This window comes from Polypterus senegalus, chromosome 4 (genome assembly GCF_016835505.1).
Source record: "Polypterus senegalus isolate Bchr_013 chromosome 4, ASM1683550v1, whole genome shotgun sequence".
In the NCBI taxonomy this organism is placed as follows: Eukaryota; Metazoa; Chordata; class Cladistia; order Polypteriformes; family Polypteridae; genus Polypterus; species Polypterus senegalus.
The window spans coordinates 55240522-55256084 of record NC_053157.1 but is presented as its reverse complement, the minus strand read 5'-3'; the positions used below and the strand labels follow the sequence as shown (position 1 = coordinate 55256084).

At 35.8% G+C, this 15563-nt stretch overlaps 1 protein-coding gene across 5 annotated transcripts in view; it reads left to right on the top strand.

Moving 5' to 3' along the window:
- Positions 1-15563, top strand: part of LOC120527351 (WD repeat-containing protein 70) — a 345189-nt gene that overhangs the window by 305277 nt on the left and 24349 nt on the right. For all 5 annotated transcript variants that reach the window (XM_039750656.1, XM_039750657.1, XM_039750658.1 and 2 more), the window contains one exon: positions 13337-13453. In XM_039750656.1, the coding sequence (XP_039606590.1) occupies positions 13337-13453 (117 nt within the window). The remainder of the gene's footprint in view (positions 1-13336; positions 13454-15563) is intronic.

The window sequence follows — 15563 nt, the reverse complement described above, 5'->3', positions numbered from 1 at the left end:
AACACAAGCCCTCCCCGCAAGAAACATCCTCTCACATATAAGAACAACGCAGCTGCACCAGGCGTAAAGGTAAAAAGATGGCACTGTTTGGATACAGGATGAAGTCTGGCATCATCATGCCAGTCGGTCTGCCCCACGCCTGTCCTTCAAAAAAACAGCACGGCTTACAGAGCTCGCCAACATAGCATGCAAACGTTGTGATTGTTTTGTGATGGTTTTTACATAAGAAGCATTTATATGTTACTTATTTAAAAGCCAGGTTAAACGTTATCTACCTCGATATATTTACTTACTTCCTACAGCGTAAAGTCACAAGTAGACTGCAGAGCTTCCTCTGTTTGATCGGCAAGGGCATGCTCACAAATTAAACGTGTAATGCCACAAAAAATGCCTGCTGACACTTTAGTACATGAGCAATGGTACGAGAATGCAGTTAGACTTTTTTTTGGGCACATACACCGTCCAGATCTAAACACTAGCGTGGAGAGTCTTTCTCCCTTGGGGCGAATGGGATCTTTTCCTCAATAAGATCAAACACTGCTGTTAAGGGTGAGACAGGAGCTTCCACCTGCAGCTGAAGTCACTTCACTACACATGTACTGTGTTAGCGTGCCCGCGTCGATCAAGCACAGGAAGAAGCTCTGCAGTTTACTTGTGACTTTACGCTGTAGGAAGATAAGTAAATAAAGTAAATAACATTCGATCTGACTTTTATATACAAAGTATAGTGACTGGAAAAGTGTGACGGCAACTTCCACCTCCAGCTATAGACTCTTCAGTATGCGAGCAACTCTCCACGCTAGTGTTTAGATCGGGACGGTGCATGTGCCCAAAAAAGGGTGTAACTGCATTCTCGTACCATTGCTCGCGTACTAAAGTGTCTGCAGGCACTTTTCATGGCATTACACGTGTATTTTTTGAGCATGCCCATGTCGATCAAACACAGGAAGCTCTGCAGTGTACTTGTGACTTTACGCTGTAGGAAGTAAGTAAAAAAATCATGGTAAATAACATTCGATCTGGCTTTTATGTAAGTAACATATAAATATTAATGTTTTGGGCACATGCACCGTCCAAATCTAAACACTAGCGTGGTGAGTCGCTCACGTACTGATGAGGCTATAGCTACAGGTGGAAGCTGCCATCTCTGTGCTTTTTATGTAAGAGCCAGATTGAATGTTATTTACTTAATTATCTTTATTTATTTACTTACTTCCTACAGTGTAAAGTCACAAGTAGACTGCAGAGCTTAGCATGTACATATACAAAGTACAGTGACGGCTAAAGTGCGACGTGCATTCTTTCTCCGATGTGAACCGTTGTCATGATCTGAGTTCACCTCTGTTATAGCGTGTCTTTATGTGAAAACAGCAGTGTCAGATGGGGGTGTGGGATCGTGAACGCGACTGAGAGAATAAAACTGAATAAAAAAAAAAACAAAGCAAATCTTTCCAAGTTTCATAAATTTACAGCGGCAGTTAGACTGAAATGAAATGTATGTTTTTATTCTAAATTAGAAAGAATAAGAGTAGCTCACTTCTCAAAACTGACTCACCCTTGAAGTTGTGATTTCCAGTCAACAGTTGATACTGTTGTGTCACCGAAGTGGCCATATCAAAGGGGTGTCGATCTCCACCCAAACACGGGTTCTTTTTCTGCAGTTATATGTTTGAATAAAAGCGCACTTGTGTTATATTTCTACCTTTTATGAAAAGTGTTTATTTGATGTTTGTACTTCAGGCTTCACATATTATACACTTCATGTCTACAGTTTGTCAATTATTAATAAAACATGAGAAACATTTCTGTTTTAAGGATGTGTTTACATAGATTGCTGTAGACACTGAACACACATGAAATGCATGTGTTCCAAATAACGATATAGTATTTATAAAAGGTGTCATTTTGCTCGACTTCTCACTCTATACAACTCTAAGCAACTGACACGCAGGTAAACAGATTTGAGCTGAGAAAACAGTGTGGCAGTGGGGGGATGTGATAGCAGGCTGCTTGTTGCTTGCTGCTTATCGACACATTTACAGGACAAAAGACGTCGAAGGAGTGGTGGGACAGATCTGCGAGTTTTTCGTAGGCTTTGGTAATTCTAGTGTTAATGAAATGCTTGCAATATGGAATAACAGATATCACCGGGCGGCTTTCAGTCAATGATAAACCAGCGTCTCACGAGGTGAAAAAATGGGACGTACTGCGGTTGCGACCAATGCTTTCTGGTATCTCGGCTTTTGACAAGAATCTCTCATTGCAGGGACAAGAGGGAGTGAGTGAGGCGGGTACAATGAGCCAGGGTGGGACGGAGTGAAGCGAGGAGGCAGTTATCTGAGTGTTTTAAATAATGAAAAGAAAAAAGTGCTTTAAAATCGAGGACCCCCAACCAAGATGGCTTACAAAACAAAACGCGACAGACAGACATATGCTACTTGTATAAAATATGCACAATAATGACAACAATGTTGAAGCAATGATGAAGCGAAAGGGAGATGCTAAACTTGGATGGCTGCGTAGTACCTGCTCATAAATCCCAACCGATCTATTGAAACTGATGTATATATCTGTACCGACCTATATATCCAAACGGATCTGTCTCAACCAATATATATATCTGTACGGATGTATTTGAACCAATGTATATATCTAAACCGATCTATTTAAATCAATATATATATCCTAACCAATGTATATCAACCAATTTATATATCTGAACCGATATATATATCTGAACGAATGTATTAAAACCAATATATATATTCAAACCAATGTATCTGAGCCTATATATATATATATATATATATATATATATATATATATATATATATATATATACAGTATATACAGTACAGGCCAAAAGTTTGGACACACCTCCTCATTCAATGTGTTCTCTTTATTTTCATGACCATTTACATTGGTAGATTCTCACTGAATGCATCAAAACTATGAATGAACACATGTGGAGTTATGTACTTAACAAAAAAAGGTGAAATAACTGAAAACATGTTTTATATTCTAGTTTCTTCAAAATAGCCACCCTTTGCTCTGATTACTGCTTTGCACACTCTTGGCATTCTTTCGATGAGCTTCAACAGGTAGTCACCTGAAATAAAACCATTTTTTTCAGTTCCGATGGACAATACTAATGAATTCTTCTAAGAAAATAACCTCATGTAATAAAACTTCATTCATTTCATGCAGATTTTGGTCATTGTAATATATCTAGTTGTATCTCACTATTAATGTAGTATAGGAATAGAAAGCTGGATGCCCTTCCTGAAGCCAATCTCCTCTATGCGTCATTTACAACATGCATGCAAGAGGGTTGATGACCTTATTCTAATCCCAGGGATGAAAACTTAGGCCTTCTCATACAAGAAAACCTGTTAGAGAACTACTAAAATCTATAGGCCCATATTAATCCACTGGCTCCCATACCTAACGGCAAATGAATTGTTGAAATACCAGGCCATACCGCAAACATGGAAAAAAAAACTATGTAATGGTAGACCTGATACAGTTTTTAAATTTGCAGATGACAGGTCTCATTTCAAATAATGATGAGTCCATATACAGACAAGAGATGGAAAATCTGACATTGTAGTACAGCCATAATAATTTGGGCCTTAACATTCAGAAACCTCTGGAGGTGATCATTCATTTCAGGAAACAGTCACCTGCTCACTTATCACTTGCTATTAATGGCTCAGCTGTTGGGATGACTGTCATCTAAGTTTCTGGGCACTGTGCTCTCACAAAACCTTAAGTGGGACAATAACATCACATGTATTATAAAGGTAGCCCAAAAGAGAATGCTATTTTTTCTTTAGAGGAAATTCAGTCTTCCTCAAGCAATATTGGTCTAATTCTACACGCCCATCATCTAGTCCATTCTGACCTCATCTATATAACTGTCTAGATTAGTGGTGCCTCTGTTCAGACTAAGACCAATCTGCAGTGCATCCTCAGAGCCTGTGTAAAGATCACATTCAAGTCCTATATGTGTCAAGGGTAAGAAAGTGGGCCACAAAGATCATTGTTGATCTGACTCACCCTAGGTCTGAACTTCTACGTAGCATCTACAGTATGTATACTGTACCTGCACACTACTGTATACTTCCTGGACATTTTAATCCTACTATCTTTTTATTTTTTGTATTGACCTTGTATTCTGCATTATATTTTATCATTTTATATTTTATCTTCTTATATTTATCTTTTAAATTCTGTGTTGACCTTGTATGTTGCACCAGTACTGTCAAGACAAATTCCTAGTACACAGTAATGTACCTAGGCAATAAAGTTAATTCTGATTCTGTTGGTTTGTCAGCAAGACAAATGAAGTAGAGGCATTAAGTAAGATGTATGATGGAGAGAGAGAGTAAAATGATTGCAACTTAGAATATTGAGTGGACAACCAGAAAATTAGGTAAAGTGAAAGTAGTGGATATTGAGCAGGTATCTGATTAAAGTTACATACAGTAGGGGTATACAAAGATTATTTCACTGCTTGCAGACAGACAGAAGATACCTATTGGTTCATGTTCTTTACTTCAAACTTGGATATTAGCACACTGAATGTTTTACTGCTACAGAAATTGATGGAAAAGCATACGACATTGAATGCCTTATCAAAATTTTTTAACCTTTAGTTAGCCATTTACAGCATATTGGAATGACAGTACAATATTTTTTTTGGAATAACAGTATTTATCTTTGTTTAACAACTACAGTATATTCAGTGCAGCCATGTTACCATCCATCAATTAATTCCAAGGACCCCTTTACGAGCAGGTAAATTGGGTCACAGTAAGCATTCTGTTTTTATTACCATAGTATTTATTTTTTCACGCAATGTGAAGTAGAAACATCTGTGTATAGCCCATTTTGGACTACCCACTTTTTCTTGAAAGGTTACTTTAGTACCACTTTTTGTTTTCCAAGTGATGAACAAACACTGTTTCTTTTTACTCACTTTGCTCACTAGCAATTTTTAGGGTTCATACTCCAAGAATGAAGTTCTTTGCTTAATAATTTTCCCCTGAACCTCTCCTGGTTTTCTTTATCTTTTCATGTATTGTACCACTCTTTCTTTTTGGGTAGCTCACCTCCTACACAATTTCATTCATAAACACTGTGGCATTGTCACAGCTAGTGTCTGATACATCATATACCGAAGAACATTGTACGTGTATTTTTAAAAGGTAAAACTGAAAGCAGACAATTTGGGTATGTCATTTTCAAACAATTCAATGATATTGATAATTATCAGGTGTGAGATTGTTTAAATGCATAAACATATTAAAAGAATTGCTACAATATTTATTTCAACATTAACTAAGTGCTGAACATTTCATAAATTGTAGAACTAGAATTTTTGTATATTTTTTCTTTGCTTAGACAACATCGATGAGGTTATCACCATTGATCTTACTTATTCATTAAACTAAGTAATTTACTTTAAAAACTAAAGAGCTTTACATTCTACTTCCTTATGTTTTTGACAAGGTTAAGTGATTTCAAGAACATATGGTGAATTATTGGAATTAAATTGATAAATTTACATTGCCATTTGCAATGTCCTACTTGAAATTAACATATAAGTGCAATGAAATTGTGAAATAATTGTAAAATCTTATAGTTATAATAAATAATTAGACACTACCCATTTTTAAAGGCGTAGTTATGCCAACATGGGCTTGATGTATCAGTCATGTTAATGAAGTTGTAGAACAAAACTTACACTATAGTTGCTGCAGGCATTAATTGTGAGAGAAATCAATAATATTATTTGGCGGAACATGGTTTGCCAACAGCAGCTGGGCATTCAAGTACTAGAAAAGAGAATTAAAAATTATACTTAGGTTGACTTATAATACTGGTTTATCTATAAAATCTATTTTTCAATGCAGCGCATTTGACTTAAATAAACACAAGAAAAATTGGAACAAGAGTAGTCTTTTCAGTTTAACCTGTCAAAAAAATCACGTGTTTACAATATGATATTGCTACTTTCAAGTAAACTGAAAGGTAATTTTATATAGAACTGATAACTCTTAATTAGCTGACGATGAAGTGTTCGTAGTACCCAGCCCTCATTACCTTCTTATTTCATATGGGAACAGTAAGGGCCGGTTTATACTTCACACTCAGAATGCATACGCACACGCATCATGGCTACCATGCGTTCCCAGCGTTCAGAGCAGACTAAATTAAAAAAGTTCAAATAAATAGTCTGTTGTTACATTAAACATACCTTTGAAATTAACTAATATCAAAAATGTATTCTATTAATGCATAACTGCACATTCAGTGAAAAACATTAGTCAAATTATTATAAGGTGCATTCTATAATGTCACATGAGTAGGTAAGAATTTTGAGGTCTTATCATGCAAATTTGGTGCTATTGCAAAATTTTTAATTTTAAGGCAGTGTTGTCTGAAGGCTTTAAACCACAAGATTACTGGATCATTCTGTAACATTGACTTGGCTATACTGATCAAGTTTTGTATCAAGCAAAAAAACAAATTACATGTAATAATTGTACTATAGTTATTATAGTTGTAAGGCATTGTGGAATGTTGTGTTTTTTTGCCTTAAAGGACTTCATGGTTTTGAAAATTTGAAATAATGTGTGTTGCCCATCACACAATATTTTACAAAATTATGGAGCAAGCAATGATTATTTTCATATAATAGAGTATGTTTATTTTGTTAGAGTTTGATGCATAGTTTAAAGTTAAATTAAAACAGCTTCTTAGATCATGTAGTGGAAAACTTTGTCAGTGCCACATAATAGATTAGATTCAAAAATTGTGTCCCTGGTAACCTTTTTGCTTAATGTACCATGTAAGTGCTTTATTGACAGATCCTAACAAACACTGTCCAACACTACTCTGTTGAACAATTAACACTGAAAACTGCAGGCTACATTTATGGAAAATTACAGGTCTCTTGCTTTGTGATCCCAGAACAAAAATAAAGACACAGGTGTTTGATTGTGATCGTCCTTGCTTTCTGCAAGCAGGTTTTGAATGTAAAGCGGATGCTTTTTAAAAATAAAAGTATACCTTGATTGTATCTGTAGCACTAATGGAAATTTTGAAGAATGGCTCCAGCAAGTCTCAGTTAATGATGTCAGTTAGTTTTATTACACATTACTCAGTTTAATGCTTCATTGGAGCAATGTGAACCAATGAAGTCAGTCTACTAAGTCAGTGAAATATATTATTCTTTGATATACTGTCATAGCAGCATGAAATACTTAATTTCTAATAGTATTAGGCATGATAGTCTGGCAAAAGTGACATCTTGAAATTTCCAGTCACTGAAGCAAAAAGTAATGTTCAGCTGAACTATCTACTGATTGTGCATCATAGTGTATATAGAAAAAAGTTATTGTATTTTAGTTCAAATTTTTAAAAAGTTTTTTCTATGTACACTATGTTTACTTGGCAATTTATTTTCAGTATAGTTTTATAAAGTTTCGACCATTTCTATTTAAGATTTATTATTTGTGACAACTCAATTATTTTTAATGTGTGCAATTTAGGTGTAGTTTTTGTTTTAGGTTAAGTTTGGGTCATTTAATGAAGATTTTTATCTTATGAATATTCATAAAATATGTCTCACTTGCACTGTAGTATTGTCCTCCTGTTCAAGGAGCAGCCTGTTTACTTCAGTACTTTAGGAAATGACAAAACAGTGTTGGAACTTAAAACGTTTATCACATAGAAATGGATATTTTTAAATACCTTATGAGTGTAAATCTCACAATACTACTCCTTTCTAAATGCAGAATAAGACAGGAAAAAAGAAAAAAAAAAAGATAAAATGAGTTAATGTCCATGAAACTGGTTTGTACAAGAAACTAGCTAGAACCAAACCTGTAGAAAAAGGGGTTCCGATGGACTGAGAATGAACCCACTGTGCTAGACATTCCTTTTTCAATGAATGGCTGAAACTATACAGTGTTTTGATTTTGCTCAACTGAGGTGAACAGACAGCAGCTTTCTACAATCTGAAGTAAACATTTGTTGATCAAGGTTTCCTGTCATTTTATCTTCTTGATTAGGTTAGTTGTTTTTTCAGCATGTTACAGTGATCAATATCAATATATATATACATCTTGTTGAAAGTGGTTTAAATATATTTTTAATTCCTAGGGTTTTGTCTCTGTCTTTCAGTTAAACAATCCCAGCTGTCTAAATTGATTCTACATTTGTAGTTGCTACTGTCTATGCCATATTCTAAGTGTCCTAGGATAATAATTTCCTTCTTCAACATGTTCAGGAGCATGCTCTTTTTAGCTAGCTGACAACCTTTACCATTGCTAGGATACATAGCCATTTAATGCATATGCAGTTAATGAAAATGGAGATACAGTCAGTGTAGTACCATTCCCTGTAAGCACTTACTGTTACACAATGAAATTAACTATTTATATGTAAAATCTGATTTTTTATGTATTACAGAACACATTTGAAAATGTGCTTGTTAGAGCAGCATATTCGTATAAACTTTTTTCAGGAACAATTTATTTATCCATTTATGAAACCTTACTGGTTATGAATGTTTGAAGAGTAGCCTCCTGAAAATTAGTTTGTTTAATAAAAAAAGATCATATTTTTCTTTACACCCGTTTTCGTTTTATTTCAGTTTTTTTTCTGTACACTCAGCTCATAGTTTTGTTTTTACATTCATATATTATTTGGTTTTTACATTCATATTTATGATAATTTTAGTTATAGTTTTCTTTAGGTATGTTAACTGAACTACAGTACATAAAAATGGTTGCATGCAGAGGTAACCACCGTCAATATAAAATACTTATGATTAGTAGCATACGTGGTCCACCATTCTACCCCTGTTTAAGACAGTTTATTTCAATTCATGCTTAATGTTACTAATATACTTTACCTCCTCCTTGAACATTCTTTTATTGTCAAAGTACTGAATGAATCACTTTGCATCGTCCCTCACCTTTTCTGCAATATTTCTCTCTTACTGCCTTTTAGCTTTCTTCATGTCCTTTTTAATAGTTCCTCTCAGGCTGTTATGCGTCCTATGGTTAGCACTGAAGGTATCTACTTGATACAGCCTTGTACAGTTTCTTTTTTTTTTTTTTGCAGATTCTTTTTAATCTTTTTAGTTACCCAATGCAGAGTTTTCTGTATTTTTTTTACTGCTTCTGATATTTGGGGTCAACTTAACCTGTTTCTGATGTAAAACATTTTTAAATCTTTTCCACTGTTCCTCTATTGTCTTAAAAGCTTATCTCAGTTTACCACATTTAGACTTTGCCACAACTGGTCAAAATTTGACCTACTAAACTTAACAGGTTTAGATTTTGTATGCTCTCTGTAAAAATATATTATAATGTGCAGTGAATACACTTGATTTATAGTTTTCATATTCTTTCTCTGCATGTGTAACATTCGTTTGCTCAGAGGTTTATGTTCTTGCTGCTTCCTGAGCAGCTATTCTTTTCTCCACAGTAGCAGCCACTTCTTCTCTTGTTTCTTTGGCATCTTTTTGCATCCAAAACTGATTAAGTCAGTTTTTGTGTTGCAGTTACTTAATACATTTTCTTTAATTTTTCACTTAAGCTGACAGTTAAGTCTTCAATCTGCCTCAAGAATGATTTAAGATATGAAGAGGTAGGGGAAGTGACGGCAAAGGTGGTAGGGAATGAGAACTGCGCCACATGGCCACCCTGCTGGCCGCTGCCGAGAGTTGATTCTACAATAAAATAAAATAAAAAGAGGAATAACCTTGGAGGTCAGTCATCACCCTGAAAGCGGATAGTAGAGGTTATATAGTATATGTGTACCAAATTTTAGGTCATATTATTAAAAAGGTGCATATCTAAACTATTGTTTGAAGTAGGGGAATATAACACACTCCCAGTCATATGTCCCAAGCATTTCTTAGTGAAATCCAGACATCCTCATTAAGCTGTGACTCAGTATCCATTTGAAAAAAAAGTTATTTTTTTCATAAATGGCACCCCCTTCTGATTTGACTTATCATTCCTAAAAAATGTGTCTCTTATCTATAAAATACTCATTCAAACCTAACTCTTTAGACAGGTTTCTGTCATGCTCGTTAATAACAACATACAACTCAAACGCACTTGTTTTGTTTTGGTACTCCTTCTAGTAATGCAAGCAATTTCTCATGTTACTTTGGCTCTTTAACTTTGGGCTTGACATTTCTAATTTACCACATGTTAAGAAGGCTGGCATTCTGATTCAATAAAATAAAAAGAGCACCCAGCATCACTCGGCCCTTCCTGGAAGTTATTTTATTTCTCTCACTTATGAGATGACAAGTCAGGGAATTGTTTGGCAGTATAGTGAGCTGGACAGTTTTGTGTTTAGGTTTTATATTCTTTGCAGTGTGCGAAAATATAAAATAAGTGTTTTCCACTTCAAGTTATCAGGGGATGCCATGTTTTGGATTGGTATTGGTGTTGGATTGTATATTTAATGTGAATTTTGTTGCATAAAAACATGTTACATGTGAAAGCTGCAATTGTCTTGATGTTAAGACAGCAGTACACTGGTTACTGTTTAAAATAAACTACTTAATGTTTTTAATGTGTGCCAAATTAGACCTCTGCTAATGTCAGTGTTTCATTTGGACTTCATTTTCACTACATTTAGCTACATTAATGTGGTGTCAGTTGTTAAGTTCCATACCCACATGTTAATATGTTAAATATTGTACTTGTATATTTAAAGGTGCCATTTCCAAGTAATAATAGTACAGTATGCTACTGATCTGTTGCTGCCATTTACATTGTAATGCTATTAGTTTAGTACTATTTCATTTATGTGTATGATGATTTATAAAGGTTCCTTTCCTGTCTTTCAGAGAAAACTACACACATACTTAATGTAATATGTATGTAAAGGGGAATTAAATTCCTTTGCCAGTTTCATATGTGGACAAGGTGGAAAACAAATAAATTGGTTATCCTTGAAGACTTCTTATGTCTCCTTGTCTCTGACCAGGCATGTGCACTGGGTCCAACTTTCTTATTCAGCAGTGTATGATTGTGAAGGCTGCCACTGAGCAATACCTTCATTATACAACGTGTTTTTTGTTTTTTTTTACAATTAATGTAATGTTATAAATGTGGTCTAGCCCACACCCCATTCCTTAGTTTAACTATCCTCAATTAATCTACCGACACACATCCCCTGGTGGATATGTGGAGTGCCACACAGTGAAAAGAAGATGAATGTTTAGGTAAGAAAAAGACTGGACATGGAGGTTATAGGTGTTGTGCTGAGGAAGTGGGTCTCACTTTAAAAGGATGAACCTGAAAACAGAGTCTAGAAAAAAGGGTTTGGGGCTTAACTGACTAAACTGGCTAATCCTGGAATATTAACATTAAACCAACAATTAATGAAACGAAGAACAAGAAAAATTGCATTTTTTGAAGGTGACATGTATTGTACGAATCCAAAAAAAATGTTTCTAAAGAAATACATTTTTTTGCACTAAAAACATTTAATATCACCCTCGTGTCCATCTTGGGTTGCTAGAGTGATTGGTACAGTACCATTTAATTTCTAAATATCAGTTCTCAATTGGCAAAGCTAAAAAAATAATTACTGTAAATAGTAAAAATAGTATTTGAAAAGAATGATTTAAGATATGAAGAGGCAGGGGAAGTGATGGCGAAGGTAGTAGGGATGAGAACGGCACCTGTACGCGTATGCCACACAGCTGCCCTGCTGGCCACTGCCGAGATTTAATTCTACAATAAAATAAAATAAAAACATAAAGACGAATAACCTTGGAGGTGAATCATCACCCCGAAAGCGGATAGTAGACATCGCGTAGTATATGTATACCAAATTTCAGGTCAAAAGGTTTGCAAGCTACATGTGATTTAAAATCCTGGACAGACAAATGGGACAGCCACGGTAGAGTATTATATAAGAAGATAACAAAAAGAAAATAACTGTGAAAGTCTTCTCCCAGATACTTCTCATTCATGAGCATTTGCTTTAGTAGTTAAGATAATAACCTGTGTTACCAGGAAATTTAATAAAACAGTGCCATCAGTTAATTGGATGTATTAGGGGTACTGTGTAACTAAGTACTTTCTGTATACAATATTTAATGTTACTGGCAGGCAGTGTGATGTAGTGGCTAAGGCTCTGCAAATAGGACTTAAGACCTTGAGGTTGTGGTTTAAAATCTTGCTAATTGAAATGCTTCTTACTCATGAATATGCTATATATACAGTCACACATGAGAAACATTCCTGCAATTGATCAATTTCAGCTTTTCTAGGAGACTTGTCTTTTGTTGATGATCATTGCAAAATACAGTTTTGCATGAAACTACAGTACATTCTTTTGAATTGAAATGGGTTATCAATTTGAATATATATTTTTATCATAGATGTTTACAACGTTCACTTTTTACGTTGTTAACTCCAATATTTCTTCATTTGTTATTCATCAATTGTTTCTTCAAGTTAATTTTTTACAGCCTTAGGCAGACAATAAAGTGTGAATACTAACTCATGTTTTACTTTTAACTTATTGCAAACAGTGATGGCTTTGAGAAGCTGCTCATTTAGGTGGCCCATGCAATGAATAGGATGTTTTTATTTTGGGTTTGTACTTTCAACAGGTGGAAGAAAGTAACTTCTGTAGCAATTTTTTGGAGACTTCTTAAACGATTAAGCATCCCCCTTTAAAGTCCACATATTCAAATGAACATATAAGGAATATTGGAGAGCAGATGAAAGGGAGGGGGCAGATACACATGAAACTGTAAATGATTTTAGTGGGTGGGGTCAGGTTACCTTTTCAAATTCTGTATGTGTGAATGTGTATTACAATTAAGTATTAGCTTGTGCGGGTCCCATTAAGCTTAAACGTATAGCATCTGTCCCCCTTCTTTTGGATCTGAGAACAGTACTTCCACCTCTACTTCTCTCTACCTCACTTTTTCCTTCTAACGAAGTAACACCTATGCTCACAGCCATAGCATCTGCCACTGGTACATGAAGTTTATAGCACAATTGTTGAACATTTGAGCTCTGCATCTTCCTTGAGCATCACCAAACTTTCTCTTTCCTTTTCACATTGCAAATGTGATCACATCTCCTTTTTCCTGTCCAGAACACTACCTCTTCTTCAGTCATCAGTCCACCTTATTGGTTATTGGTGTTATCAATTGCTTCTAATGCATCCTTCACAGCACATAGCATGTATAAACAGCGAGTTATTTTTATTTGCATTTTGTAGGCAGCTAAAATCAAAAGACACATTAAATATTTTATGTCTTTCACTCTTTCAGCTCATGCTCTTCCAATGTTCCGTGAGGATCGGCAGCGTAGCACAAGGAAGCAACTTGAAAAGGACCGACTCGACCCAGTCAAGTCTCATAAACCAGAGCCACCAGTCTCTGGACCAGGTAACAAAACTTTACTTCATTTGTCTGTGCCATACTCTTAAAATTATTTTTTTCTCCAATTGCTGGTTTTTGTCTTACTCCATTCTTCTAACTCTGGTATTCCTTTATGGAAGTGCCATTTAACCCCTTTTGGGTGTATTTGTTGTACATATTTAGGACACAGAATGAAGGAGTACAGCAAGCAAGCTGATTTGTATTTATTGTTAAACAAGACTAGTGATGAGTGAACCCTAAAGAGTTTGCCTCACAGTGAGATTGGCAAAATCACAGAAATGTTTGCAAACTTGACTGAATTCCGCAAAATTCATTGAAGTCATTAGAAAAGGAGACACTAAACTTGTTTTGAGTAGCCTATGATGATGCAGTGGTGTTTTGTGTGTCATTGAGGGCTATGGAAGCATCTGCCAAGTATATTGGATGGAATATTAAGACCAAAAATATGATATAAGCTGTGAGTCAGCAGTATTAACCACTGCGCCATGTGCCTCTGACAGCAAAAGATACAAATGGAACAATAACCACATACAAAATACAGTAAATGGCCACAAACTAGCAATAGGTTAAAAAAAAATTGTATGCTGTTCCAGTCTTGGGGCACACATTAGCTGTGGCACGAGAGTGGCTCATTTCATTGGTTGAAGTTGTGGTATGAGATGCAAATTTACAACTTTTTTGTTTCCAATCTCTATGCAGATGCTTTGCACTTTTTGCTTCCATGGAGACCTTGTAAACAGTAATAAATCTTTTGTTATTATTATTATTTCACAGAATTGCATGTGTTTTCTTTCAAGGGGAAAGGAGAGTTACTTTAAGACTTGTTTTGGATGGCAGAATGCAGGGCAGAAGGCTGGAGTGGTCACATCACACATTGCCAAAGCAGCTCTGCAACAGTCTTACAGTATCATACATGAAAGTTCTGCACTTGGCTGCTACAACTCTGTAATGTCACACTAGCCTCACAAAGCATCATGGGGCACTGGGGAAAAATGTTTACCTAATCTGGCCATATGGCAAATTTCCAGCAAAATATTGGGCGAACAAGCTCACCATGGGGCTAGAAATTGGCAACATATTGCATGTTGGTCAGACATGCAAGTAAACACTTCACTGTACTCTGTACCCATGGTACTAATACTGTTTCTAATTAAGTAGAAGTCTTGTCGCACATTCCACTGCCTACACTGTCTTGTACCTTGGCCATTTTAGAAATACAGTAATCCCTCGCTATATCGCGCTTCGACTTTCGCGGCTTTACTCCATCGCAGATTTTAAATGTAAGCATATTTAAATATATATCACGGATTTTTCGCTGGTTCGCGGATTTCTGCGGACAATGGGTCTTTTAATTTATGGTACATGCTTCCTCAGTTTGTTTGCCCAGTTGATTTCATACAAGGGACGCTATTAGCGGATGGCTTAGAAGCTACCCAATCAGAGCATGTATTACATATTAACTAAAACTCCTCAATGATATACGATGTGCTTCCCCGAGCGGATTGTTTGCTTTTCTCGGTCTTTCTCTGACATTCTCTGCGCCTGACGGAGGGGCTGTTTGCCTAGAAGATATGGACGCTACTCTAAGAAATGCTGCTTTATCGCGGTGGCCCAAAAGCACATATTGATTTTTTGATTGTTTGCTTTAATCTCGCTCTCTCTCTGACGTTCTCTGCTCCTGACGGAGAGGGTGTGAGCAGAGGGGCTGTTTGCACAGAGGCTGTTTGTTTAGAAGATACGGAGGCTACTCTAAAAAATGCTGAAAGACTACCTTCACATTGCTCCCTTCTTTGCGGCTGCTTTATCGCGGTGCTCATACTTAAAAGCCCAACAGCACGTATTGATTTTTTGATTGTTTGCTTTTCTTAGCGAGCGCTCTCTCTGACATTCTCTGCTCCTGACGGTGCTCGTTTGAAGAGAAGATATGTTTGCATTCTTTTAATTGTGAGAAAGAACTGTCATCTCTGTCTTGTCATGGAGCACAGTTTAAACTTTTGACTAAAGGGTGTTATTTCATGTCTAGAGGGCTCTAATAATGTTAACAGGGTGGGAGAGTTTATAAGGGCTTAAAATATATAAAAATAACCATACAAACATATGGTTTCTACTTCGCAGA